General features: G+C 45.9%; 1 protein-coding gene across 2 annotated transcripts in view; it reads right to left on the bottom strand.

The window, feature by feature from the left end:
- Positions 1-25662, bottom strand: part of tdp2b (tyrosyl-DNA phosphodiesterase 2b) — a 43823-nt gene extending 18161 nt beyond the window's left edge. The window contains exons 1-4 of one of the 2 annotated variants that reach the window (XM_078241936.1): positions 25391-25662; positions 12119-12216; positions 11236-11397; positions 6636-6727 (exon numbers count right to left, since the gene is read on the bottom strand). In XM_078241936.1, coding sequence (XP_078098062.1) covers positions 6636-6727; positions 11236-11397; positions 12119-12216; positions 25391-25636 — 598 coding nt within the window. In that variant the 5' untranslated portion in view covers positions 25637-25662. Of the gene's footprint in view, positions 1-6635; positions 6728-11235; positions 11398-12118; positions 12217-12851; positions 13090-25390 lie in introns of both variants that reach the window. The other variant, XM_078241941.1, reaches the window with a different exon arrangement.
- Positions 25663-25974: the final 312 nt, after the last annotated feature.

A 25974-nucleotide genomic window follows, 5' to 3' on the forward strand; every position in this document is an offset into this window, starting at 1 on the left:
TCGGCCATGTCCAGTCCGTATGCTATGGAGAGTGGTCCATATGCTCTGCCATAGATTGAAGCCTGGTTGTTGAGTTGGAGACAATGCGCTTATTTGGTGTTTGTTGCCCAAGCTTTACTCCATCTTTCATCAGTGTTATGGAATCGGAAATGCCCTACTTGTACCATCTGATGAGTTGTGAGGGTGGAGGGGCAGGGGGGGGTCTTGATGGTCTCTATGGATGGGAGCCCCAATTCTTTTGTTGAAAAACAATTAAACTAAATCAAATAAACTGAAGGACAAATAGGTGGAAGGACCAAGTTGCTCCTGGTAAGAGTCATTTCTGTGTGTTGCGGTGTCCCATCAAAAGGAGAGGGGGCAGTATTTGAGGAGACTGGTAAGCACCGAAATGGAGCTGATCTCAAGAGTTCCAGAGATTATTCTCAGCACTGAGTAAAATTGTGCGCCGACGAGTTTGGTGAGAAGACTTGAGACCCATCCACAGTACTCAGCTGTGAAGAAGAGCACAGCTGCAGCAGAAGTACAAAGGATAGGAATTTTTGCCAGTTTGTGCTGCTGAGATTGTGGCTGCTGCTCACTCATGTCTGGGTCTCTTGGGTAGGATGGCAAGTTAGGGAGCAATCACAGGTTCATGAGGTAGTTTTTCTCCACAGCAGGTGACATCACGTGACACCTAGAGTGTTGCGTACCTTACATTTTTAAGATGGAACGCACAGGTGATGGACTTGGCTGGATTTGGTTGCAGTTTCCAATTGTAGGTTAAAATTTAGCATGGCTTCCATAACTTAGAAAGATTTTGCCCAAGTTGTCAAAGCAATATCATTGACATAACTACATTTTCATGATGATGTGCTGGGCCTGTCACTTACATCGATGTTAAAAAGAGTCAGTGTCAGGCACTGCCCTGTTGGGGACTGTTGTTGAGTGTTCTTGGGAGTGCTGATTTTGCCTTGTGAACTGAGCTCCATCCTTCTGTTGTTCAGAAATGTCCACAGCAGCCAGAGTAATTTGCACGTGGCAGCTGTGTGGCTCAAAGATTAGTGTTGGAGAAATGGGTGCCGATTCATGGGACACTGGGGTGAATGATGACAGCCTTCTTGGGGTCCATCCCACCAAGCGGATTCTTGAACTTTTGAATCCGAAACTAATGTCAACAAGACAGCAACCAAATGCCCTTACAAAAGTTAACTTTTGCTAATAGTTAATGTGGCAAAAATAAAAATCAAAGCTATCACATGAAAGACCTATAGCATATAATTAAATTTAATAAACTAAACAAAGTTATTACCTAGATTAAAATTGATTGATATGTCAAAACTTGAAAATCTAATTATCACAATGATGTGTCATCACGTGCAATGTGGAGTATTAATCATTAGTTTCATCAGCTGGTGTAATGCCTTCGATTTTTTTTTAAAAGGAAAGAAACACCCAGAACTGCAAAGACACTAGTTTTAAAATGGCTGCAGAAGTCACCTGATGTACAACTTGGTCAAGTCTGGAAGTCGCTGAACATGGATTTGCCTGGAGATATGTCTAGGCATTCCCCTGATGGACTTCACACCAGCCTCTACCTGTACTCCACAAAACACAAGGACAATGGGCTACTGGACATTCTGATCCCAGAAACTAACAATGAGGGACTAAACAAAACTCTTCATGCAAGGAGGTTGCTAAGAACCCTTATCTGTTTCGATGACACCTTGATAGCTTTGACAATGGGAGATAAAAACTCCTTTGTTAATATGGATTGCCCTCCATTGTGTACCAATAGCAGCTATCACATCACCAAAACCCACATGTGAAAAGCTAGGATTATAAACTTGTCCTTTGCGAGAGCGTGCACACAAGAGCAAGGATTTGGAGAGACAGTCCACCTTAAAGCTCTGCTTGTTATTTGCCAGATAACTTGTATTGTTACAATTATGAGGTTTATAATATTGTTATAATTTGGGATCATGCCTTTAACTTAAGGAAACTGAAGGAAGGCATGTAACCTGTTCTGAAGTCTGCCTGACAGCAAGCTTGTGTGGTTTTATTATTGGAGATTAATGATACAGGCGACCGCGACTGTTTTACTGTGAAGAAAGTGCAAGGCATATACAATTGGACACAATGGCAGTCAAGATAGAAGAGAGCTCGGGTCTAAAGGATAGCTAATAACCATTTCTGCCTACATACAAGGCCCTTGTGATTCATGCTGCCCGGGTGATGGGCAAGAGATTGGAAGGATACAGAGGAAGCCATTATATGAAAACGAGAGTGGGAGAGACTAAGGACAAACATACTATGATTCACCATGCCATAGTGTAGGTGGAAGTTCGAGCTTTGCTTGCAAAGATGAAGTTTGTGAGGAGTTAAAATGAAGTTGAAAGATTTGCTTAGCTTGCACGAGAGGATTTACAGTAATACTCATGTGAAGGACTGTTCTGGGGTTAGAAGTAAATCCTCAGGAGCCAAGAATCATTTTGGATTGATTCAGGGGGGATTTGAATGTTGACTTAAAAGGATAGTGTAATGTATACCTGATAGCGGGATTTTTTTTGCTTGTGCTAAAAATAAGACGAGGGAGATATTTCATTCTGCACTTTAAAGGCAAAAGTTGCTGACAAAAAAAGTGTTTTAATCTGTTTGTTACGGCAAACATAAAATCTTGCTGTGTCACTCTTTCAGCTGTTAACTGGAAATTTTAATTTTAGAACTTTTTTTTCAGTCCTGACAGATTATATCAGGTTTTTTGAGCTACAGCCAAAACTATGCTAAAAAGATCTTTGCTTTTTCCACTGTGTTCAAGCTATTGGTCAGTTTAAGTGGCAAGTAAAATAAATTTATTTGAATTTTTAATTCTTTGAAGGATTTTGAATAAGATGCCCTTTGTTAAGTGTGGCAAGGAGAGATGGTGGTGTTATGGTAATGTCACTGGACTGGTAATGCTCTGGTGACATTTGCTCAATTCCCTCCAAAACAGCTGGTGGAATTTAAATTAAATTAAAACATCTGGAATTGAAAGGCAGTTTCAGTAATGGTGATCATGACAACTGACACTGATTGTCATAAAAACCCATCTGGTTCAAGGAAATGTGCCATCCATACCTAGTCTGGCCGAGAAGGGACTTCAGACCCACAGCAACACGGTTGACTCTTAATTGCCCACTGAAATGGCCCACTAGTTTCTGGGGCAATATCCACACCCCGTAAATGAAGAGAGGACTTTCACGTCTGGATCAGGATTGTTGGTTTAGCTGCTGCAAGTCGATGTTTTATTCACTGGGCGTTTAATACAGAAAACTGCTGTCCCAAAATTAAATTTGGAGGCTGTTTATTTATCCAGAAACAACCGTAGTTTTTTTTTTATACATGAAGTGCTCACACTGGTGAGCTGATCATTCACTGGCCCCAGGGAAATTCAACCAGCAAAACATCTTACACTGCTCCTTTGTGCATTAAAATGATTCCCTTTCTAATTTAGACCAGAACTGATGGATAATAGCCACTCTTCCCAAAAGAGATGAAATAAAACACATTTAATAACATTAAAACCATCAAACATAACTACTTTCTGTAGGACTGAAAATGTGTTAATAACACTGACAAACTGTTAGTTACTCAGGCAGACGAACTGCATTCCCTCTGAATGACATTTATCAAAACAACATGAAATGAAAAGCAGAAATAAGTCATACTGCAATGCAATGTAGCAGAAAGGCCAGTAGGTGGCTTTCTGAACAGACCACATTTTTTCCTGTTAACCCTTTCAGCACTGAACAACTTGCATTTATACAGTGCCTTTAACAACAAGATACTTCAAGGTGCTTCACAGGAACATTATTAAGTAAAATTGAACACCAAGTTACATTGAAAACTTAGGATAGGTGACAAAAAGCTAAGTCAAAAAGATAGGTTTGAAGGAGTATCTCAAAAATGAGAGGGGTGGAGATGCCTCGAGGTTTAGAGTAGTTATTCCAGGATTCAAGGGCTAGGTAACCGAAGGTATGACAACCAGTTGTCGACAAGTACCGCAACCTTCAAATTCCTCATTATAATTGTGATTAAAGATCAACAGGGACAACAGGCAGCCTGGTGGCACAGTGGTTAGCACATCTGCCTCACAGTGCCAGGGACATGGGTTCGATTCCCGGCTTGGGTCACTGTCTGTGTGGAGTTTGTAAATTCTCCCCGATTCTGTGTGGGTTTCCTCCGGGTTCTCCGGTTTCCTCACACAGGCCGAAAGATGTGCTGGGCAGGTGCACTGGCCATGCTAAAATTCTCCCTCAGTGTACCTGAGCAGGTGCCGGAGTGTGGCGACTAGGGGATTTTCACAGTAACTTCATTGCAGTGTTAATGTGTACGAATAAATAAGCTTTAAACTTTAAAAATGGAAACGTTCAGAGGAATGCAAGGAAAGTAGAAAGAAACAAGGTGGAAGAAGGGCTAAAAGGGATCACGAAAAATCATTGGCCAGCAGAATTAAGGAAAATCTTTTTATACATATGTGAAGAGCAAGAAGGTAGCCAGGGAGAGGATTGGCCCACTCAAGGACAGGGGAGGAAATCTATACATGGAGACAGAGGAAATGGGTGAGGTATTAAATGAATACTGTGAGTCAGTATTCACCAAAGAGAAGGACTTGGTGGATGATGAATCTGGGAAAGGGTGTGTAGATAGTTTGGGTCATGTTGAGATCAAAAAGGGGGTGGTATTGGGGTTCTTGAGAAACATTAAGGTAGACAAGTCCCCAGGGCCTGATGGGATATACCCCAAAATACTGAGAGGGGCAAGGGAGGAAATTGCTGGGGCCTCGAGAGAAATCTTTGTATCCTCACTGGCTACAGGGAAGATCACAGTTAGAAGTTTAACAACACCAGGTTAAAGTCCAACAGGTTTATTTGGTAGCAAAAGCTACCTGAAGAAGGGGCTTAGAGCTCTGAAAGCTTGTGTGGCTTTTGCTACCAAATAAACCTGTTGGACTTTAACCTGGTGTTGTTAAACTTCTTACTGTGTTTACCCCAGTCTAACGCCGGCATCTCCACATCATGACTACAGGGGAGATCCCAGAGGATTGGAGAATAGCCAATGTTGTTCCTTTGTTTAAGAAGGGAAGCAAGAATAATCCAGGTAATTACAGGTGAGCCTTACGTCAGTGGTAGGGAAATTATTGGAAAGGATTCTTCGAGACAGAGTTTACTCCCACTTGGAAATAAGTGAACGTATTAGCGAGAGGCAACATGGTTTTGTGAAGGGGAGGTCATGTCTCACTAACTTGATCAAGTTTTTCGAGGAAGTGACGAAGATGATTGATGAGGGTACGGCAGTGGATGTTGTCTACATGGACTTCAGTAAGGCCTTTGACAAGGTCCCTCATGGCAGACTGGTGCAGAAGGTGAAGTTGCATGGGATCAGAGGTGAGTTGGCAAGATGGATACAGAACTGGCTCGGTCATAGAAGACAGGGTAGCAGTGGAAGGGTGCGTTTCTGAATGAAGGGCTGTGACAAGTGGCATTCCTCAGGGATCAGTGCTGGGACCTTTGCTGTTTGTAATACATATAAATGATTTGGAGAAAAATGTAACTGGTTTGATTAGTAAGTTTGCAGATGACACAAAGGTTGGTGGATTTGCAGATAGCGATGAGGACCATCAGAGGATACAACAGGATGTAGATCGGTTGGAGGCTTGGGCGGAGAGATAGCAGATGGAGTTTAATCCGGACAAATGTGAGGTAATGCATTTTGGAAGGTCTAATACAGATAGGAAATATACAGTAAATGGCAGAACCCTTAAGAGTATTGATAGGCAAAGGGATCTGGGTGTACAGGTACACAGGTCACTGAAAGTGGCAACGCAGGTGGAGAAGGTAGTCAAGGCAGCAAACGGCATGCTTGCCTTCATCAACTGGGGGCATTGAGTTTAAAAATTGGCAAGTAATGTTGCAACTTTATAGAATCTTAGTTAAGCCGCACTTGGAACTAGTATTCAATTCTGGTCACCACACTACCAGAAAGATGTGGAGGCATTGGAGAAGGTTCAGAAAAGATTTACCAGAATGTTGCCTGGTATGGAGGGCATTAGCTATGAGGAGAGGTTGGAGAAACTTGGTTTGTTCTTTACTGGAACGACGGAGGTTAAGGGCTGACCTGATAGAAGTCTACAAGATTATGAGGGGCATGGACAGAGTGGATAGTCAGAAGTTTTTTCCTAGGGTTGAAGAGTCAATTACTAGGAGGCCTAGCTTTATGGTGCGAGGGGCAAGATTTAAAGGAGAAGTATGAGCCAAGTTTTTTTTACACAGAGGGTGGTGGGTGCCTGCAACTCGCTGCTGGGGAGGTAGTGGAAGTAGATACGATAGTGAGTTTTAAGGGGCGTCTGGACAAATACATGAATAGGATGGGAATAGAGGGATATGGTCCTCAAGAGGGTAGGGGGTTTTAGTTCAGTCAGGCAGCATGATCGGTGCAGGCTTGGAGGGCCAAAGGGCTTGTTCCTGTGCTGTAATATTCTTTGTTCTTTGTTCAAACTCTCACGGAACAATTGAAATTTTGCCATACTTTCAAAAATTAAAATCACAAACCATTTTGTTGTCATTCAGGCACAAATCATATTCAAGTCCACAAGGTTTAGGTCATTGCTCATTTCATACCTGGAATAATTGTATAGCTGACTGCTCGTTTCTTTAAGTATAGGTAATAGGGTTCAATAACTTCCTGCAGAAATACTACATCAGGGTTATACCTTCAAAAAGAAGAAAAGTTTGCTCAAGTCATTCTTCAAAATCTAATCAGACATTTTAATATAAATTAGTGAAGAGCTCACAAATCCTTTGAAACCCAAATGCGCTACAAAAACGTCTCACATTTATATAGTATCAGAATAGCATACACTCAGGTAAAAACAAATAACCTGAAGATTAAAGAGATGTATGTAAAATTTCAGGTAAGCCATACTGTTGAAGATGTTAAAAGGTAAAAGGTTCAGAAAAAAATCTAGGAAGTAGCAAAAGAACTAAAAATTGCACAAGTGGGAGAAAGCAAGGAATACAATAAGTTAAAACATTAGAGCATAAGAGCAGGAAGTGCCGACGGCCCAATTAAAACAATTATGTAAAAATTTGTGGAGCAACGAAATAAAACAAGTGAATTCGAAGCACAAATTCAAGGGTATGGCAGAGCGGTCATTACCGAGACCTGGCTTCAAGCTAGACATTACCAGGGGATAAATAAGCCAAGTTACAAGGTCTTTATAAAGAACAGGGAAATTAGGAACCATAGAATTATTTCAGACACTATTGCAGCATTAGAAAGGAAAAATATCAGCAAGGGTGAGTAAGCAGTCGAGACTTTATGGGTAGAATTCATTTTGGTGGGAGTTTTTTTTATTAACCACCATATAACAGCGATAAAGAAGCTGAAACATTAGCACAGATGAGAGAAGTTCGTGAAAAACTGAGCAGTAACGTAGCATCTCAAACTGGACATCCATAAGGCAGTATGGGTCATCAGCAGCAGCGGAATTGCATTCAACCACAATCTGTAACCTCATGATTTGTAACGGTAATGTCATGTCCAATAAATCTAGATGAATTTTGGGGAGATTTACAAGGATGATACAAGGAATGCACGATGGGCATAGACATCAAGAAAAGTTTGACAGGATGGGTCTGTCTTCTCTTTTGCAAAAAGGCTGAGGGTGAACTAATAGGTCTTTAATACGAGACGTTTTAATAGCGTGAATACAGTGCAAATATTTCCACAAGAGACTATCAAAGCAGAATAGTCTAACCCCGCACACATCAATAGGGAATTCAAAAGAAACTCCTTAACCTAAATAATGTTGAGATTGTGGAACTTGCTGCCACAGGGAGCAGTTGAAGTGAATAGTATGGATGCATTTAAGGGGAATCTGGACAAGCATTTTGAGGGAGAATGGAATAGTAGCTTACGATGATAGATTTAGATGAGTAAAGATGGGAGCAGATTAGACTGATATGGAAATCTTTTATAATATGTTTATATGGACTTCAAGACGACATTCAAGTGAGTCCATATAAAAGACTCTTCACAAAAAACAGGAGCACATGGAATTCAGTCAACCAATTAGCTTGGATAGGGATTTGGTTAGCGGGTAAGAGACAAGAGTGTCAGGATAATGGGTATATACTCACATTAGCAGGATGTGAATAGTGGTGTTCCCCTGGGATATATGTACTAGGGCCTCAGTTTTTCACTATATTTAAAAATCTTGGATAAAAAAGTATAGAGGGCTGCATATTATCAATATGATAATTCTAAGTTAGATGATATAGCAAATAGTGTAGATCACAGAATTATTATAACACAAAAAAAGTCAGCCAATTGTGTTTATAATGGCTCTCCAAATAAACAATCTACTTAAATGACACCTGTACATTATTCCTTTTCAGGTAACAGTCCAGTTCCCTTTTGAATGCTTTGATTGAACTTGCCTCAACCAGATTCTCCGGCAGCGTGTTACAGACCTTAACCACTTGATGCATGGAAAAGAAAATCATATCACTGGGGCGGCATGGTTGCACAGTGGTTAGCACTGCTGCCTCACAGTGCCAGGGACCCGGGTTCGATTCCCGGCTTGGGTTATTGTCTGTGCGGAGTTTGCACATCCTCCCCTTGTCTGTGTGGGTTTCCTCCGGGTGCTCCAGCTTCCTCCCACAGTCTGAAAGATTGAAGCTGGTTAGGTGCATTGGCCATGCTAAATTCTCCCTCATTGGCGCCGGAGTGTGACAATTAGGGGATTTTCACAGTAACTTCATTGCAGTGTTAATGTAAGCCTACTTGTGACACCAATAAATAAACTTTCTTTTGCCCATTACTTTAGATCTGTGGTCTCTCGTTCTCAAAACGAAAGCTTTCACAGGGATGTAGTTGGATTAAGTGAATTGACAAAATTGCGCTGATGGAGTTCAACATTAAGGAGTGAGGTCACCCACTCTGGACCCAAGAAAGTCAGATCAGCATATTTCTTTAAACCGGGAAAACACAGAAACTTGGATGAGAAGAGAAATTTAGAATTCTAAATACAGAAAACATGAAATGCGAGTGGGTAAGTCCAATAAATAATTTGAGAAACTAATGCAATGTTGATATTTAACTGAAAAACAGGAAAGTATTTGCATTCTCATTGAATAGAATCCCTACAGTGCAGGAGACCATTCGGCCCATCAAGTCTGTACCAACACTCCACAGCATCTTACCCAGCATCCTATGGGTTCTAAAATGGCTTTGAATAGGTGGCAAGAGAGGTCAACAGATATGTCAAGAGACAAGAGTTCCAGAGAAGCAGAATGATATGATTAAAAAATACAGGTAGTGGGGCAACAAAGACAAGTCCAGAAGGCTGTAAAGTGCCTAATTGGAAGATGAGGTGCTATTCTTCTAACTTGCATTGGACTTCACTGGAACACTGTAGCAACCCAAATGACAGAAATGTGTTCATATGAGCAAGATGCTAAATTGAAATGACAAGCATCAGGAAGGGATCATGCTTGCTGACAGGCCATTGTTCTCTTCTGGCCAGAGGCAGGCTGACAATGCCAGCTTAGCAAACACTGAAGAAGGTCCAAGGTCAAAAACAGAAGTGACAAATTAGACTTTTGAGTGACTGCAAGTCTTGCACTGATACAGCTGGGATGCATTTGGAATATAGGCAGCCCCAGCAAGATGTGACAGCAATCCTGTAATATTATGCATTACCTTGTCTAATCCCCTTTGTATCTAATTTGTATGACAGTAATTCCATCTCTCAGGCTAGCAACATATCACGTTTTGAAATAGATTGAGGTTTAAGATAATCTAGCAATCTTTTGTATATTGTAATATCCTGTGTACAAATCACGCCCTTCCTACAGATTCAGTAGCTTGTGACCCCTATTTCTGTTACTTGGCATAAAAGCTGCACTTTTTTTTCCCAAACAACAGTTAATAAGGGACATGGGCAACACCCAAAATGTACCCATTAACGTGCCCTGATCAATATCTATCCCACAGCCAATGCCAGTAAAATAAAATGATCTAATCATTACCACATTGCTATTTGTGGAGCCTTGCTGTACATAAATCACAATGGACACAAACCTTGACACATTCGATCACCATGGAGACCTGCCTGAAACTCCCATTGCACCAGGGACCCTCTTCAATTACATGAATGTATCATCAACAACATCAATCACAACAAATTTCATACCAATCAAATTCCAGACAGGCCTGGATTTCAGACTGGTAGGCATATATTCTGAACTGCTTAAACATCCCTGGAGACTGAGCAGAAACAAAGGAAGAGTGGATGAATACTGCATTAGAACACTACAATGTACACAGGGTTAAGGGGCTGATGTAACAACGCTCTCACCAAATAATAATTTTAAATTTGTAATCCCAGTATAAATTCATCTTTTCATAGTTGGGCACTACTACAAATTTACAACTTCTTGGCCACCAAGGATTTGCACATTCGCTGTGACAGTTACTTCTGTCACCACAGAACAAATCACAAGTCATAAGTTAATTTTGTTTTGGAGGAGGTACATTTATCGGGAAAGACTGAAGAAGCTAGGGCTCTTTTCTCTCAAAAAAGGCCGAGGGGTGACTCTATAGATTCTAAAATCGTAAAGGACTTTGATAGAGAGACAGAGAAGCTGTTTGCAGTGGAGGGAGAATCCAAAACTAGGGCCAACAAATATAAATTGTCAATAATAAGCCCAACAAAGGAATTCAGGAGAAACGTTTTTACCCAGAGTCGAGAGAACGTGGAACTCACTGCCATACGGGTTGGTTGAGGCAATTAGCATGGATACATTTAAGAGAAGTTAGAGGAGTACATGAGGATCAAGGAAATTGAGGACATGTTGATAGGGTGGGAAGAAGCAAACACTTGATTAAACCAGTTGGGTCAAGTGGTGTTTCTGTTCTGCAAAATTGAATGCAAATCTACGTAAATCATTAGCTCATTGTATGCTCCGCCTAAACATATACACACTTACCTGAAAAAATAAAACCCCACCCAGGTTTACAGGGGGTTGAAGTTCACAAATTTAGTTCGTATGCCCAATTTACATTAAAGTGAAAAGTTGACAGAGATGGCAGTCATCAGCAACTGTGCTGAGTCACGTAAAATGTATATTTTTTATAAAGATTGCTGCATAATATCACAAATTATTTTACAAGCTAACACTGCTTTATTTGTACTGATCTAATATTTGTACTCACAGTGCTAGGCAAGAACAAACACCCCGTGCTCTTTCCTGCAAGTTTGCCAGATCAAGTCCGTCCACGTTCCAGGTTAACAATGAGATGTGACTTTCATCTATTTGTGGCTGTGCACTCTCTCCCTTGCTGGTCTGCACATTGTCAGTGTCTGTCAAATCAATACTGCATTTAAAAAAAGAACAGGAAAAGAAAGTTAATCTGTGCCATATTTGTTGCAACTTGGATGTCACTCTCATTATGTATTTAGCATATGATACTCTAATTTTAATTAAACAAACAAAAACACAGCAGAAGAAGAGGTTATCCTCTTTTTCTTCCCCTGACATTGCCACTTTTTTCCTTCTTGGTTCCTTTTCACATTGCTTATTCGAGCTTTCACAGCTCCCATGTCTTTACTCACTCATAGACGAGATGCAAATTCCTAATGTCTTCACGAGGTTTTGCCTACCTCTAACAACACATCCACGGAACACCTTTTCAGTGGAATATTTTAGCTACAAGAATGACCCTGTCTGCCTCCAGAGGATTTGTTCCCCCATCTTCAATAAAGCAGCATAGCAACACATCATCAACCTTGATGTTAGGATTAAACTATTAAGTGAACTAATTCAGTGAAAGATAAATAACAGCAACACACAGAAATCCACCTCGCAACACTCCGAAAGTAAAATAAATGGTTCCAATCTGAATGCACAGCTTTTTTTTTGGAAATAAACCATTCAATAGCGTTTCCATTTTTGTATTTCTGACAACAGTGCTCATCTATATTGCTTGAGAGTTCCAAACCGATGTGTAAATGTTAACAACTGCAGATTCTGAAAGCTGCATGTGCACAAACAATTTGCACTAAATTTCAATGGCTCAAATAAATGGGGCAACATACCATCCCTGGAAGTCTGCTCTTTCAACCAACTGAGAGGTAGGCTCCATCGCAGAGGAAGATGGCTGATCAGGTGTTTCAAAAAAGGAGTTGAGGGCTCGCTGCAAATAATTACATAAAATAAAAATCACTCCAAAGTAATCTTCAGTCACTAATTTTTAAACAAACACACCGGTGCTGTTTATCTAAGAACGTGTCAGTCTGGAAACATGTTTTTCTGAGCAGCCACCATCTTACGATAGCTGATCTTGATTTTGTACCCTTCCCCATCCTCAGGCTATTCTTTTGAATTCTAGGACAATGAATCAAATTGAAATTTCATTGCGATGAGATTGATTATGAGCAGAAAACTTGAGCAGCAATATCCCCCAGACAAAATGAGGTATGATGTAGTTGGCTGGGTGGGAGTTTAGAACTTGAAGGAAAGAGCACAACATGAAGGGGAAAGATCCTACCAATGTTTTTTTCTCAGCCTTCTTCCCCCTTCATTTCCCAAGTCCTACTATAATACTATCATAGTTAATAGAGATGGAGATACATGAACAAGAACAAAGAACAATACAGCACAGGAACAGGCCCTTCGGCCCTCCAAGCCCGCGCCGCTCCCCGGTCCAGGATTGAATCCTGAATCCAGGATCCCCGCCCAATTTTCCAGCCTATCTACATACTAATATCCTATCCACCGAGCTGTCCCTCACAGCTACGATGCTTTGTTCATCACAACCTAGTAACTCACCCCCACCCCCCCATTCCAGACCATGGGGGAAAAAAATCTGGGAAATTCCTCTCCGACCCCCTGAGGCGATCGAAACGAGTCCAGGAGATCACACTGGCCCTGATCGGAAAATGCTTCCCAACTCTATTCATTTCCACTTCCACGAACACTATCTGAATTCCCTGCCCCCGAGACAGGTTCCCAACTATCCGCAGTCTCGCTCTGTACTGGCACCAGCAAGATGATCATAGAATGAAGCCTTGAAACGAGAAACAAAGAACAATTAGCCCGCGCCGCTCCCTGGTCCAAACTAGACCACTCTTTTGTATCCCTCCATTCCCACTCCGTTCATATAGCTGTCTAGATAAGTCTTAAACGTTCCCAGTGTGTCCGCCTCCAGCACCTTGCCCGGCAACCCATTCCAGGCCCCCACGACCCTCTGTGTAAAATATGTCCTTCTGATATCTGTGTTAAACCTCCCCCCCTTCACCTTGAACCTATGACCCCTCGTGAACGTCACCACCGACCCGGGGAAAAGCTTCCCACCGTTCACCCTATCTATGCCTTTCATAATTTTATACACCTCTATTAAGTCTCCCCTCATCCTCCGTCTTTCCAAGGAGAACAACACCAGTTTCCCCAATCTCTCCTCATAACCAAGCCCCTCCATACCAGGCAACATCCTGGTAAACCTCCTCTGTACTCTCTCCAAAGCCTCCACGTCCTTCTGGTAGTGTGGCGACCAGAACTGGACGCAGTATTCCAAATGCGGCCGAACCAACGTTCTATACATCTGCAACATCAGACCCCAACTTTTATACTCTATGCCCCGTCCTATAAAGGCAAGCATGCCATATGCCTTCTTCACCACCTTCTCCACCTGTGACGTCACCTTCAAAGATCTGTGGACTTGCACACCCAGGTCCCTCTGCGTCTCTACACCCTTTATGGTTCTTCCATTTATTGTGTAGCTCCTCCCTACATTATTCCCACCAAAATGCATCACTTCGCATTTATCAGGATTGAACTCCATCTGCCATTTTCTTGCCCAAATTTCCAGCCTATCTATATCCTTCTGTAGCCTCTGACAATGTTCCTCACTATCTGCAAGTCCTGCCAGTTTTGTGTCATCCGCAAACTTACTGATCACCCCAGTTACTCCTTCTTCCAGATCATTTATATAAATCACAAACAGCAGAGGTCCCAATACAGAGCCCTGCGGTACACCACTAGTCACAGGCCTCCAGCCGGAAAAAGACCCTTCCACTACCACCCTCTGTCTTCTATGACCAAGCCAGTACTCCACCCATCTAGCCACCTCCCCCTTTATCCCATGAGATCCAACCTTTTTCACTAGCCTACCATGAGGGACTTTGTCAAACGCTTTACTAAAGTCCATATAGACAACATCCACGGCCCTTCCTTCGTCAACCATTTTGGTCACTTCTTCAAAAAACACCACCAGGTTAGTGAGGCATGACCTCCCTCTCACAAAACCATGCTGACTATCGTTAATGAGTTTATTCCTTTCTAAATGCGCATACATCCTATCTCTAAGAATCTTCTCCATCAACTTCCCCACCATGGACGTCAAGCTCACCGGCCTATAATTACCCGGGTTATCCTTCCTACCCTTCTTAAATAACGGGACCACATTGGCTATCCTCCAATCCTCTGGGACCTCACCTGCGTCCAGTGACGAGACAAAGATTTGCGTCAGAGGCCCAACTATTTCACCTCTCGTCTCCCTGAGCAGCCTTGGATAGATTCCATCAGGCCCTGGGGATTTGTCAGTCTTTATATTCTCTAACAAACCTAACACTTCCTCCTTTGTAATGGAGATTTTCTCCAACGGTTCAACACTCCCCTCCGAGACATTCCCAGTCAACACATCCCTCTCCTTTGTGAATACCGACGCAAAGTATTCATTTAGGATCTCCCCTACTTCTTTGGGCTCCAAGCATAAGTCCCCACTTTTGTCCCTGAGAGGTCCGATTTTTTCCCTAACAACCCTTTTGTTCCTAACGTATGAATAAAATGCCTTGGGATTCTCCTTAATTCTGTCTGCCAAGAACATTTCGTGACCCCTTTTTGCTCTTCTAATTCCCCGTTTGAGTACTTTCCTACTTTCTTTGTACTCCTCCAGAGCTCCCTCCGTTTTTAGCTGCTTGGACCTAACATACGCCTCTCTTTTCTTTTTGACCAGTCCCTCAATTTCCCTGGTTATCCACGGTTCTCTAATCCTACCCTTCCTATCCTTCTTTTTTACAGGCACATGCTTGACCTGTAGCCCTAACAACCGTTCCTTAAAAGACTGCCACATACCAGATGTGGATGATATATACATGAATAGATAGTTATAGAATATTGTGTACTAAGTATCACTAAGCATTTCTAAAATCTCTTTGGCAGAAAGATTAAAATGGTAAGAAAATAAGATAAAGGCCCAGATAAAAATAGATTTGAATTTGCATAGAGTCTCATAACATCTAGACATCCCAAAGCATTTTACAGCTAATTACAACAGTGACTATTCTTCAGAAGTACTTGATGTACAAAATATAGCCTACACTGTAAATGTTAAATACCTCTTAGACGGACATGAGATTATCAATGCACCCGAGTCGCAGTATAGATTTCCATCAAATGACCAAGTTCATCTTTTCCAAGATTACTATGAAGTAGTGATTTTTGCTGTTCGTTATGTATCTGCTCAAGATCAACATGCTGAGTTTATGTAATATCAGGTTAATTTTGGGTCCATTCCCAAGATCTTTTCCAAATACTGGACCATTGATGTCTAGGCTCTAAGGAGGACTTAGCGGTGACAGTGGAAATGGATACTGACTCCCTTTTCCTTGCACCAAAGTGGGAGATTTTTAAGGTCGCCCAAGAAGAATGACCTTGAATGGGTTTTGCTGACCGTTTGCTCCCCAGAATTAAATTGAGAAATAGATTAAAACGCTCTGATCAAGGACACATCAAGGAAGCTGAAGGCCAACCTGTGGAAAGCATGAAAGGAAGAGAACATTGACTTTCACCAAGTCCGAGTTAACACCAAGCAGGACTCTATCAAACACCCAGGCACATTCACGGATACACCGATAAACACTTGGAACTGGTGAGGGTCACCATTTTGATTCTCTCAGTTTCAAAAGTCTCTCTTTGAATGGTTTCCAGCCTCCAGTCCATAGCACTTGAGGGGTTATAACACTAAAACAGCAGCCTGGGAGAGCTGTGCATCCATTCCGCACAATCTGGCAACAGATCCTTGGTAACACTTACCAAGCATCGAATGAGGCTAAGGTAGCAGCCATCAAAATCCCATCACGGCCACCAATTGCCAAGAAAAGGTACCCTGATGCGCTGTTTTAATTGCGACCAACTGAGACACTTACCCATGACTGTCACAATAGGTGCATTACATAGGCTGACTGTGTGTCCTACTTTCCATTTATTCCTCTACAAACGAGTCCTGACCCTGTCGAGGTGCAGCTGGAGGAGACAGAGGACTTGCAAATTAGCAATGAAGCTTGGCTGTTGCTGCAGTGCATCAGGTACTTAGGCAAATAGCTCCAGACTCAGCTGTGACTCAAGCAGGTCGCTCACAGAGGTGCCTTCCCCTCTCCAGTACAACAGTAACAGGAAATCAACAGTCTATTCTGTTGATACCAGGGGCCAACAATTAATGTTAGTCGAATCTGATTTCTTATTCATGATCCCTGGCCTGGCCCTATGAAGAACAAGGCTCAAGTTTTATCAGACTTTGCTGAGAGCTATGACCCAACCATGTCAGATAACTCCAAGGTACGGGCGAATCGGGAATCTGTGCCAGCTTTATTTGCAACACAAACATGATTGTGGAAACACGACCAAACCCAAAGCTATTTGCAGACTAGTACGTGCTCTTGTGTAGCAATACTCTTACCCAGCTGAGAATATGCAGTATACTCGAACTACTGCAACTCCTTGATAAAGCAGAGTGCTGTCCGAAAACAACAGAAATTGAAAAATCAGTTTGAGAAAGAATCTACTAAATTTGGAAACAGTTGGAGTTTAACCTGAAATGCTGTCTTCCTGATGGGAATGCTTGTCTTTGAAGTTGATAATGTCACGATGACTTCTGTTGTTTTCAATTCCTTGCAATCTTGTGCAAGTTTTAAAACGTACAAAGATTTCAGAAAACAGTTTCAAATGGTGCTTGGCTCATCTTTGATCAGGAAGTAAAAGCTACGTAAAGTGATGCAATTGCACACATCTGAGAATGCTTATTCCGCCCTTTCACAAACAAGCAAAAAAGTTAACCCTTTCTGCTGACAGCTGTTTTTAATTCATTGCACAGTTTTTGTATTACTGAATGTAAATTTATATATTGGACACGGTTGAATATTAGATTTCCCAAAGTGATATAATTGGACAAATTTGCCCACTGGGCTTTTAAGCTGAGACACAATGGATTATGTTTTTTCAGGTGAATGGGCCCATGGTTTCCAGGACCACACGAGTGCTGATACCGCGGCAAGAAATCAAGAAGCAAACTGTTGCATCTGTCCAATTCAGATCCTTCAACCAGCTCCTTAATCAAAGTTTTACTTAGGTGCCTTTATTTGTGAGAAGAACAAAGTACGGACACAGATATAACACAACAAACTTTATTAAATATTGTTAACCCGTAAATTACCCACTATGTATACAAGAAAACACCCAGGATTCAGCTATACTACCCATAAAGGTGGCATGGTAGGCTTTAGCTCCGGTTCGTGGGTCCCTCTGGTTCGTCTTCGCGAAGGTGATTCTTGCTGGCCATTTCTTCCTTCTCTGGTCTCAGTCGTCTCCTGCCTTGAGTCTTCGTTCCCAAGATGTCCTGAATGCCTATTTTATCCCCCTGTGGCCTCGTGTGTTTTCCACCTGCCCTAGGCCTTCTGCCAATGGAGTCTCGGGAGGGGTCTCATCGCCCAATGGTCTAGTTGATGACCTGTTGTCAGGACACCTGAGCCCACCCCTAGCGCCTTGGAGTCTGGCCCCATCTAGACTGCAGGTAATACGCCCATGCATATCAAATAGGAGCGATGATCACTTGATGGGCTGTCGGGGGCTGATCCAGACATGCCCCGGCAGCCTGTCTGAGTTCTGTATATTTTGGCCAGGTCCGATTTTCTGCAAGCTATTTGCTGGAACCGGCTATAATTTAATTTATAGAGTGCCCAATTCTTTAATTTCAAATGTCTGGGCTCAGCACCACAGAACTTAAGAATTTTTCTCCAGAAATCAATTGCACAGTATGCTGACAATTTGGACAAAAGACTTTGCCCTTTAAAGATATTTGTTACCTTCCAAGACAAAGTGCTCAAGAAAGGTGATATGGAAGTCACCTCAAAATTAACCGTGAGCACTTCTGCCTCTCAAGTAAAGAGGTCACAAAACCTGGGCATCTTTGTTTCTGAGATTGGAAAGGGAAAAATACATTGATATGAGTTGCTATTTCAAGCATTCAAAGGGAAAATTTACCCGAAGTTTAAGGAGACAATCAAATCTTTATTTCACAGAAAACTGATGAAAAAGCATCAGTTGCTCCTGAGTATCATTAAATAAAGTTTTGTTGGAGGAGAAATAAATTGAACACTAATATTTGTCAACCCAAATAACACTTATTTCAATTTAGGATAATATTGAAATGATTAAATATCAGGCACATTTTAATGGGTTAAAATATCTAAAACAAAACAAAAGAACAAAAGCAAAATGTGTTAATAGCTGGAACCACTTGAGAAGTTTTGATATTTGTTTTGAAGATATAGTGAGAATATCATTTTGGGCTGTGTTGATAGAGGCCGGAGTTTTACCGTCCCGCCCACCATGGGAATCGAAGCGGGCGGACCATGGAAAGGTCCGTTGACCTCAGGCAAGATTTTCCGGTTTCGGGGCAAGCGAGGCTAAAGGAGATGGGACAAATAGATCCCCAAATGGGAACTGGAATAAGTCATTACTGTAGTTCAATGGAATACATCAATCTGGTATCCATGTTCATCCTAGGGAAAGTCAGAAAAGGGTAGATAAGACTTTTCAAATTGATAGCTTTCTCTGGAAGGTATTTGCACACTTGCATATCAAGAAAACTGCATTTGATAATCTGGCAAATATCCAAGGCAACAGGAACACATAGGAGGAAATAAGCAAAGACTGCAACACAGACATCCCTCCAATCGTCTGATTAGATCATCTGAAAGTCTAGAAATGGAATGGCTTGCATCTGATGGAAAGTGTGGCATGATATTGGGTACCAGTGTAAGGCTGCAAATGTGATTTACTGCATGTGAAGTAACTAACATGCGAAAATGCACGGGGGTAGCACCAAAGAACAGGTCCCAGATATGCTCAGCTATGAAATAGTTATTGTGGTGAGTAAAGTTAGACAACATTTTAAAATCATCAAAGCATTGTCGCCTACTCCAACGAGAAACTGACTTTAAAATCGAATTAAACATATTGGTATCCATCAGAGGGAGTAAATTAAAGAGGGATATGGAATGCAGATCAAGAGAATTGAAGGCTGGGGCTAATACTGTCCACAGGACGAATGGAGAGGAATGGACAACTGGAAAATCTTTTATTCCATGCCCGATTTGTTATTTGAAACATATGTTTTTACAACATGCTAACTTCAAATTAGCAGTATTTTTGCCAAAGAGTGAGTATTGCTGAGTGAAATGATCGGCAGGTGGAGAATCCTAATCCAAGTTGACAGTGATCACATTTTACTGGAAGCCTTTATATTTATTGCCGGTGGCAGCTCAAGGTGATGATTCTGATCATTCGAGTATGTTACTACAGTGTCTGAAGAAGAAGTTGGGAAAATAAGCTTAGAATTTAGAAATACTTGGGTTTGTCAGGGGTCGATTCTGGGAAGTCAACAAAAATATTGTCTTCTCAAGATGCGGAGAATGTATGAAACGGCTGTCTAATGATTTTATAAGATCTTAAGAAATTTATTGAATATTACAGAAATGGCTCCGTAATTAGATTAATTACCTGGCTGACAAACAAAAGAGAGTATAGGCCCATTATCTCTGCCAAGGACCTGACTCTAGCACAGGCTCTGGTAAAGACATTTCTAAAGCCTGATAAGATGAAATCTCAAGTCTCATATTAAAACTAACCATCTGAGAAATGGTTAACAGGCTATCCTAGCAAGCGATAAACAAGATGATTCCATGGTTTCAGACAGAAATAGAAGAGGAATATTTATCCTTTCCTAATAAGTGACTGGAATGAAACACCCACCAGCTCCTCAAAATAAGGTATATAAATGGGCTCTTGGAAAAATCGTTTCGGACAAATTAGAGCCTTTTTTGTTGTATCTATGCCGGCTCCTGCCAGAAGATGACAAAAGTAGAAGAGGTGAATGCCACCAGCTAAGGAGATCAGCAACACTCTGCTTCACCAGTCCATTCACCTGATCTGGAACTGGTAAATACTTCTAACCCGTTATGGATCTTATATCTTTTCTGTCAATTAGCTTGTGTCTCATATCTGGACTGTTGTTTCTTCAAACTGCTTTAAAGCTACATGGCCATAATTTTTCAGTCTTCCTTCAACTCAGACGACTGAGAAATTGCAAGCATTACATCGATGTCCAAATGGCATGCAAGATTAAGCCCAGCAACTACAGACCAGTCAGTTTAACTTCCGTGGTGGGGAAACATCTATAAACCATAATTTGAAATAGACTTAATAGTCACAGAAATAAATGTGGGTTAATTACGGGGACCCAGCATTGGTTTCTTAAAGGAAAATCATGTTTAACTAACTCGTTGGAGTTTTTCAATAAGGCAGAGAGAGTTGATGAGTGAATGTCTGTTGATGTGGTGTACATGGGCGTCCAAAAGACATTTGTTACAGTGCCCCACAACAGACTTGAGAAAAGTTACAACTCTTGGCATAAAGGGGATAATAACAACATGGATTTTTAAAAACTGGGTGAAATGCACAGACAGCCAGTGCAGACATGACTGGCCAAATGGCCTCTTTCTGCACTGTAATAATGCTGTGACCTCTTCCTTAAATCTCTATTTTAGATCATTTGTGGCTCCCACATGAAACCTTAGCGCCTTTCTAGAAAAAGATTTAGTGAATGCGGTTGTCCCATTTTTTATATAAAATTTCTACCTTCCTTAACCACAGGAAAAGACTGCACACATCCTTTAACAAGTCTGTTCACACAAATAAAAGTTGAATTTAGGCCTGCTAGAAGGAAATTTGGAACTGAGAAACCGGAGAAATCTCCCTGCGTGTTCAGTATACCACCCCCACTGCGGCCAGCCCCCCACCACTCCCAGCCCCCCCCCCCCCCCCAACCACTCCCAGCCCCCCCCCCCCACCACCACTCCCAGCCCCCCCCCCCCACCACCACTCCCAGCCCCCCCCCCCCACCACCACTCCCAGCCCCCCCCCCCCACCACCACTCCCAGCCCCCCCCCCCGACCACCACTCCCAGCCCCCCCCCCCACCACCACTCCCAGCCCCCCCCCCCCACCACCACTCCCAGCCCCCCCCCCCCCACCACCACTCCCAGCCCCCCCCCCCCACCACCACTCCCAGCCCCCCCCCCACCACCACTCCCAGCCCCCCCCCCCCCCCACCACCACTCCCAGCCTCCCCCCCACCACCACTCCCAGCCCCCCCCCACCACCACTCCCAGCCCCCCCCCACCACCACTCCCAGCCCCCCCCCCCACCACCACTCCCAGCCCCCCCCCCCACCACCACTCCCAGCCCCCCCCCCACCACCACTCCCAGCCCCCCCTCCCCACCACCACTCCCAGCCCCCCCCCCCCACCACCACTCCCAGCCCCCCCCCCCACCACCACTCCCAGCCCCCCCCCCCACCACCACTCCCAGCCCCCCCCCCCCACCACCACTCCCAGCCCCCCCCCCCCACCACCACTCCCAGCCCCCCCCCCACCACCACTCCCAGCCCCCCCCCCACCACCACCACTCCCAGCCCCCCCCCCCACCACCACTCCCAGCCCCCCCCCCCCCACCACCACTCCCAGCCCCCCCCCCCCACCACCACTCCCAGCCCCCCCCCCCCACCACCACTCCCAGCCCCCCCCCCCCCACCACCACTCCCAGCCCCCCCCCCCACCACCACTCCCAGCCCCCCCCCCCCCACCACCACTCCCAGCCCCCCCCCCACCACCACTCCCAGCCCCCCCCCCCACCACCACTCCCAGCCCCCCCCCCCCACCACCACTCCCAGCCCCCCCCCCCCACCACCACTCCCAGCCCCCCCGCCCCACCACCACTCCCAGCCCCCCCGCCCCACCACCACTCCCAGCCCCCCCCCCCCACCACCACTCCCAGCCCCCCCCCCCCCACCACCACTCCCAGCCCCCCCCCCCCCACCACCACTCCCAACCCCCCCCCCCCACCACCACTCCCAGCCCCCCCCCCCCCACCACCACTCCCAGCCCCCCCCCCCACCACCACTCCCAGCCCCCCCCCCCACCACCACTCCCAGCCCCCCCCACCACCACCACTCCCAGCCCCCCCCCCCCACCACCACTCCCAGCCCCCCCCACCACCACCACTCCCAGCCCCCCCCCACCACCACTCCCAGCCCCCCCCCACCACCACTCCCAGCCCCCCCCCACCACCACTCCCAGCCCCCCCCCACCACCACTCCCAGCCCCCCCCCCCCACCACCACTCCCAGCCCCCCCCCCCCCACCACCACTCCCAGCCCCCCCCCCCACCACCACTCCCAGCCCCCCCCCCCCCACCACCACCACCACTCCCAGCCCCCCCCCCCACCACCACCACTCCCACCCCCCCCACCACCACTCCCAGCTCCCCCCCACCACCACTCCCAGCTCCCCCCCACCACCACTCCCAGCTCCCCCCCACCACCACTCCCAGCTCCCCCCCACCACCACTCCCAGCTCCCCCCCACCACCACTCCCAGCTCCCCCCCACCACCACTCCCAGCTCCCCCCCCACCACCACTCCCAGCTCCCCCCCCACCACCACTCCCAGCTCCCCCCCACCACCACTCCCAGCTCCCCCCCACCACCACTCCCAGCTCCCCCCCACCACCACTCCCAGCTCCCCCCACCACCACCACTCCCAGCTCCCCCCACCACCACCACTCCCAGCTCCCCTCACCACTTCCAAACCCAGCCCCCCCACCACTCCCAAACCCAGCCCCCCCCACCACTCCCAAACCCAGCCCCCCCCCCCCACCACTCCCAAACCCAGCCTCCCCCCACCACTCCCAAACCCAGCCCCCCCCACCACTCCCAAACCCAGCCCCCCCCCACCACTCCCAAACCCAGCCCCCCCCCACCACTCCCAAACCCAGCCCCCCCCCACCACTCCCAAACCCAGCCCCCCCCCACCACTCCCAAACCCAGCCCCCCCCCACCACTCCCAAACCCAGCCCCCCCCCACCACTCCCAAACCCAGCACCCCCCCACCACTCCCAAACCCAGCACCCCCCCACCACTCCCAAACCCAGCACCCCCCCACCACTCCCAAACCCAGCACCCCCCCACCACTCCCAAACCCAGCACCCCCCCACCACTCCCAAACCCAGCACCCCCCCACCACTCCCAAACCCAGCACCCCCCCACCACTCCCAAACCCAGCACCCCCCCACCACTCCCAAACCCAGCACCCCCCCACCACTCCCAAACCCAGCACCCCCCCACCACTCCCAAACCCAGCACCCCCCCCACCACTCCCAAACCCAGCACCCCCCCCACCACTCCCAAACCCAGCACCCCCCCACCACTCCCAAACCCAGCACCGCCGCCCCCCCACCACTCCCAAACCCAGCACCGCCGCCCCCCACCACTCCCAAACCCAGCACCCCCCCCCACCACTCCCAAACCCAGCCCCCCCTACCACTCCCAAACCCAGCCCCCCCCACCATTCCCAAACCCAGCCCCCCCCCACCACTCCCAAACCCAGCCCCCCCCCCTCACCACTCCCAAACCCAGCCACCCCCCCACCACTCCCAAACCCAGCCCCATATGTCATGCTTGAGCACCTCACTCCCTCAGGATGTGCCAAAGTGCTTCTGAAATGCAGTCCTGTTAGCATATAGGAAGGAAGTTCAGTAACCAATTTGCACACAGCCGAGTCCCACAAACAGTAATGTCATTTCAGTATGCCTGGTACTCAACTTCCAAAGCAATGCTCTACTCGGAACTCAAGTCATGGCAGGAGACGCTCAGGAGTAAGTGGACATACTTTGGGGATGGCCTTAAAACATCTCTGAATAGATCAAACATCTCCACTGACTCATGGGAGTGCTGAGCCTGTGTCCAACCAAACTGGAGAAGGTTCATTCAATACAGCACCAAACACATCGAGAAGCTTCATTGGGAACATGCAGAGGCAAAGTCAAGGCATCACAGAGAGGGCAAAATCTCCCATCAACCCGACCCTTCAAGCATCACCTGTCCCACAAGTGGCAGAGTTGGTAGATCATGCAACAGACTTATCAGCCATCTCAGAACCCACTGAACCCGAGCAGAAGCAAATCATCCTCGATCTGAAAGGGCTGTCAAAGAAGAGTGTGACAACTAATCAAATAACCTGTTTTAAAATGAAAGAATGATGTGAAGATGCCAGCGTTGGACTGGGGTAGGCACAGTAAGTAGTCTCACAACTCCAGGTTAAAATCCAACAGTTTACTTGGTAGCACGAGCTTTCAGAACGCTGCCCCTTCATCAAGTGAGAGTCTGATGAAGGAGCAGCATTCCGAAAGCTCGTGCTACCAAATAAACCTGTTGGACTTTAACCTGGTGTTGTGTCTCTTAAAGTGAAACAAAAACAGAAAAATACTGGAAAATCTCAGCAGGTCTGACAGCATCTGTGAAGAGAGAACAGAGCCAATGTTGAGTATGGACGACCCTTCGTCAGAGCTGAAAAAGGGTTTGACGAAGGGTCATCCAGACGCGGCACATTGGTTCTATTCTCTCTCCACAGATGCGGTCAGACTTGCTGAGATTTTCCAGCATTTTCTGCTTTCGTTCCCTATTCCAGCATCCGCAGTATTTTGCTCTTATCTTACTATTTTAAAGTGATGTTGATGAAGGAACAGATATTGCCCAGGACCCCTGGGGATAACTCTGCACTTCTTCAAAATAATGCCATGGGATTGTTTTTTCCCCACCTGAGAAAGCTGTCAGTGTCAAATCTGAGAGAGAGGGGGTGAAGATTAAGAACGAGCCATGGTCAACAGGTGCTGCTCTGCCAGCATTGCCCACATTAAGTTGATCTTTCTCTACACCCCTAGCTATGACTGTAACACAACATCCTGCACCCTCTCCTTTCCTTCTCTATGAACGGTATGCTTTGTCTGGATAACGGGCAAGAAACAATACTTTTCACTGTATTCGAATACATGTGACAATAATAAATCAAATCAAATCAAATCCCGCTCACAAATAAAAACTAACGTCCTATTCCCGGATGACCAAAGCCTCTTTCCTGTCCCCAGCTATGACATTTTGAACCAAAAGGCGGCCAAACTTCCCCCGCTCAGTTAACCTACTTCTAAAAGCCAGTCATTTTCCGCCAGGTAACACTGAGCAACGGCCTCATCCGTACTGGTCACAACAGCGAATTCGGCACACAGACCCTCGCGGTGTCCGCGCCTCTCCTCCTCCTCCTCCTCCTCCTGGGCTGCCCCCGCGGGAGCGCCTTCCCCACTCGGCCCTTCATCCTGGGCCTGGCCCTGAGCCGCTTCTCCATCCTCCAGACCACTGAGCCGCACTCTTTTACTCGGCGGTCCACTCATAGCCAGCAACCCCGCTCTGCGCCTGCGCCGCTGCCGGCTGCCGGAATCCTCACCCACTGCGCACAATCGGAATTACCCAAGCTGATTGGAGGAGGTGAGGGAGAAGGCGGGGCGGAGAGGGTGAGGGAGAAGGCGGGGCGGAGAGGGCGAAGGCGGGGCGGAGAGGGCGAGGGCGGGGCGGAGAGGTAGCGAGCTTCCGGCCTCCCGCCCTCCAGCGCCCTCAGCAGGGAGGGAGGTTGAAGCACAGCAGCAATCATTCTCTTTCTGCTCCTACTTCATTGGGGTGGACATCAACACACTCATATCTCTGTTCTGTCTCCTGATGAAGGGTCATCCTG

This window comes from Mustelus asterias, chromosome 2 (genome assembly GCF_964213995.1).
Source record: "Mustelus asterias chromosome 2, sMusAst1.hap1.1, whole genome shotgun sequence".
Classification (NCBI taxonomy): Eukaryota; Metazoa; Chordata; class Chondrichthyes; order Carcharhiniformes; family Triakidae; genus Mustelus; species Mustelus asterias.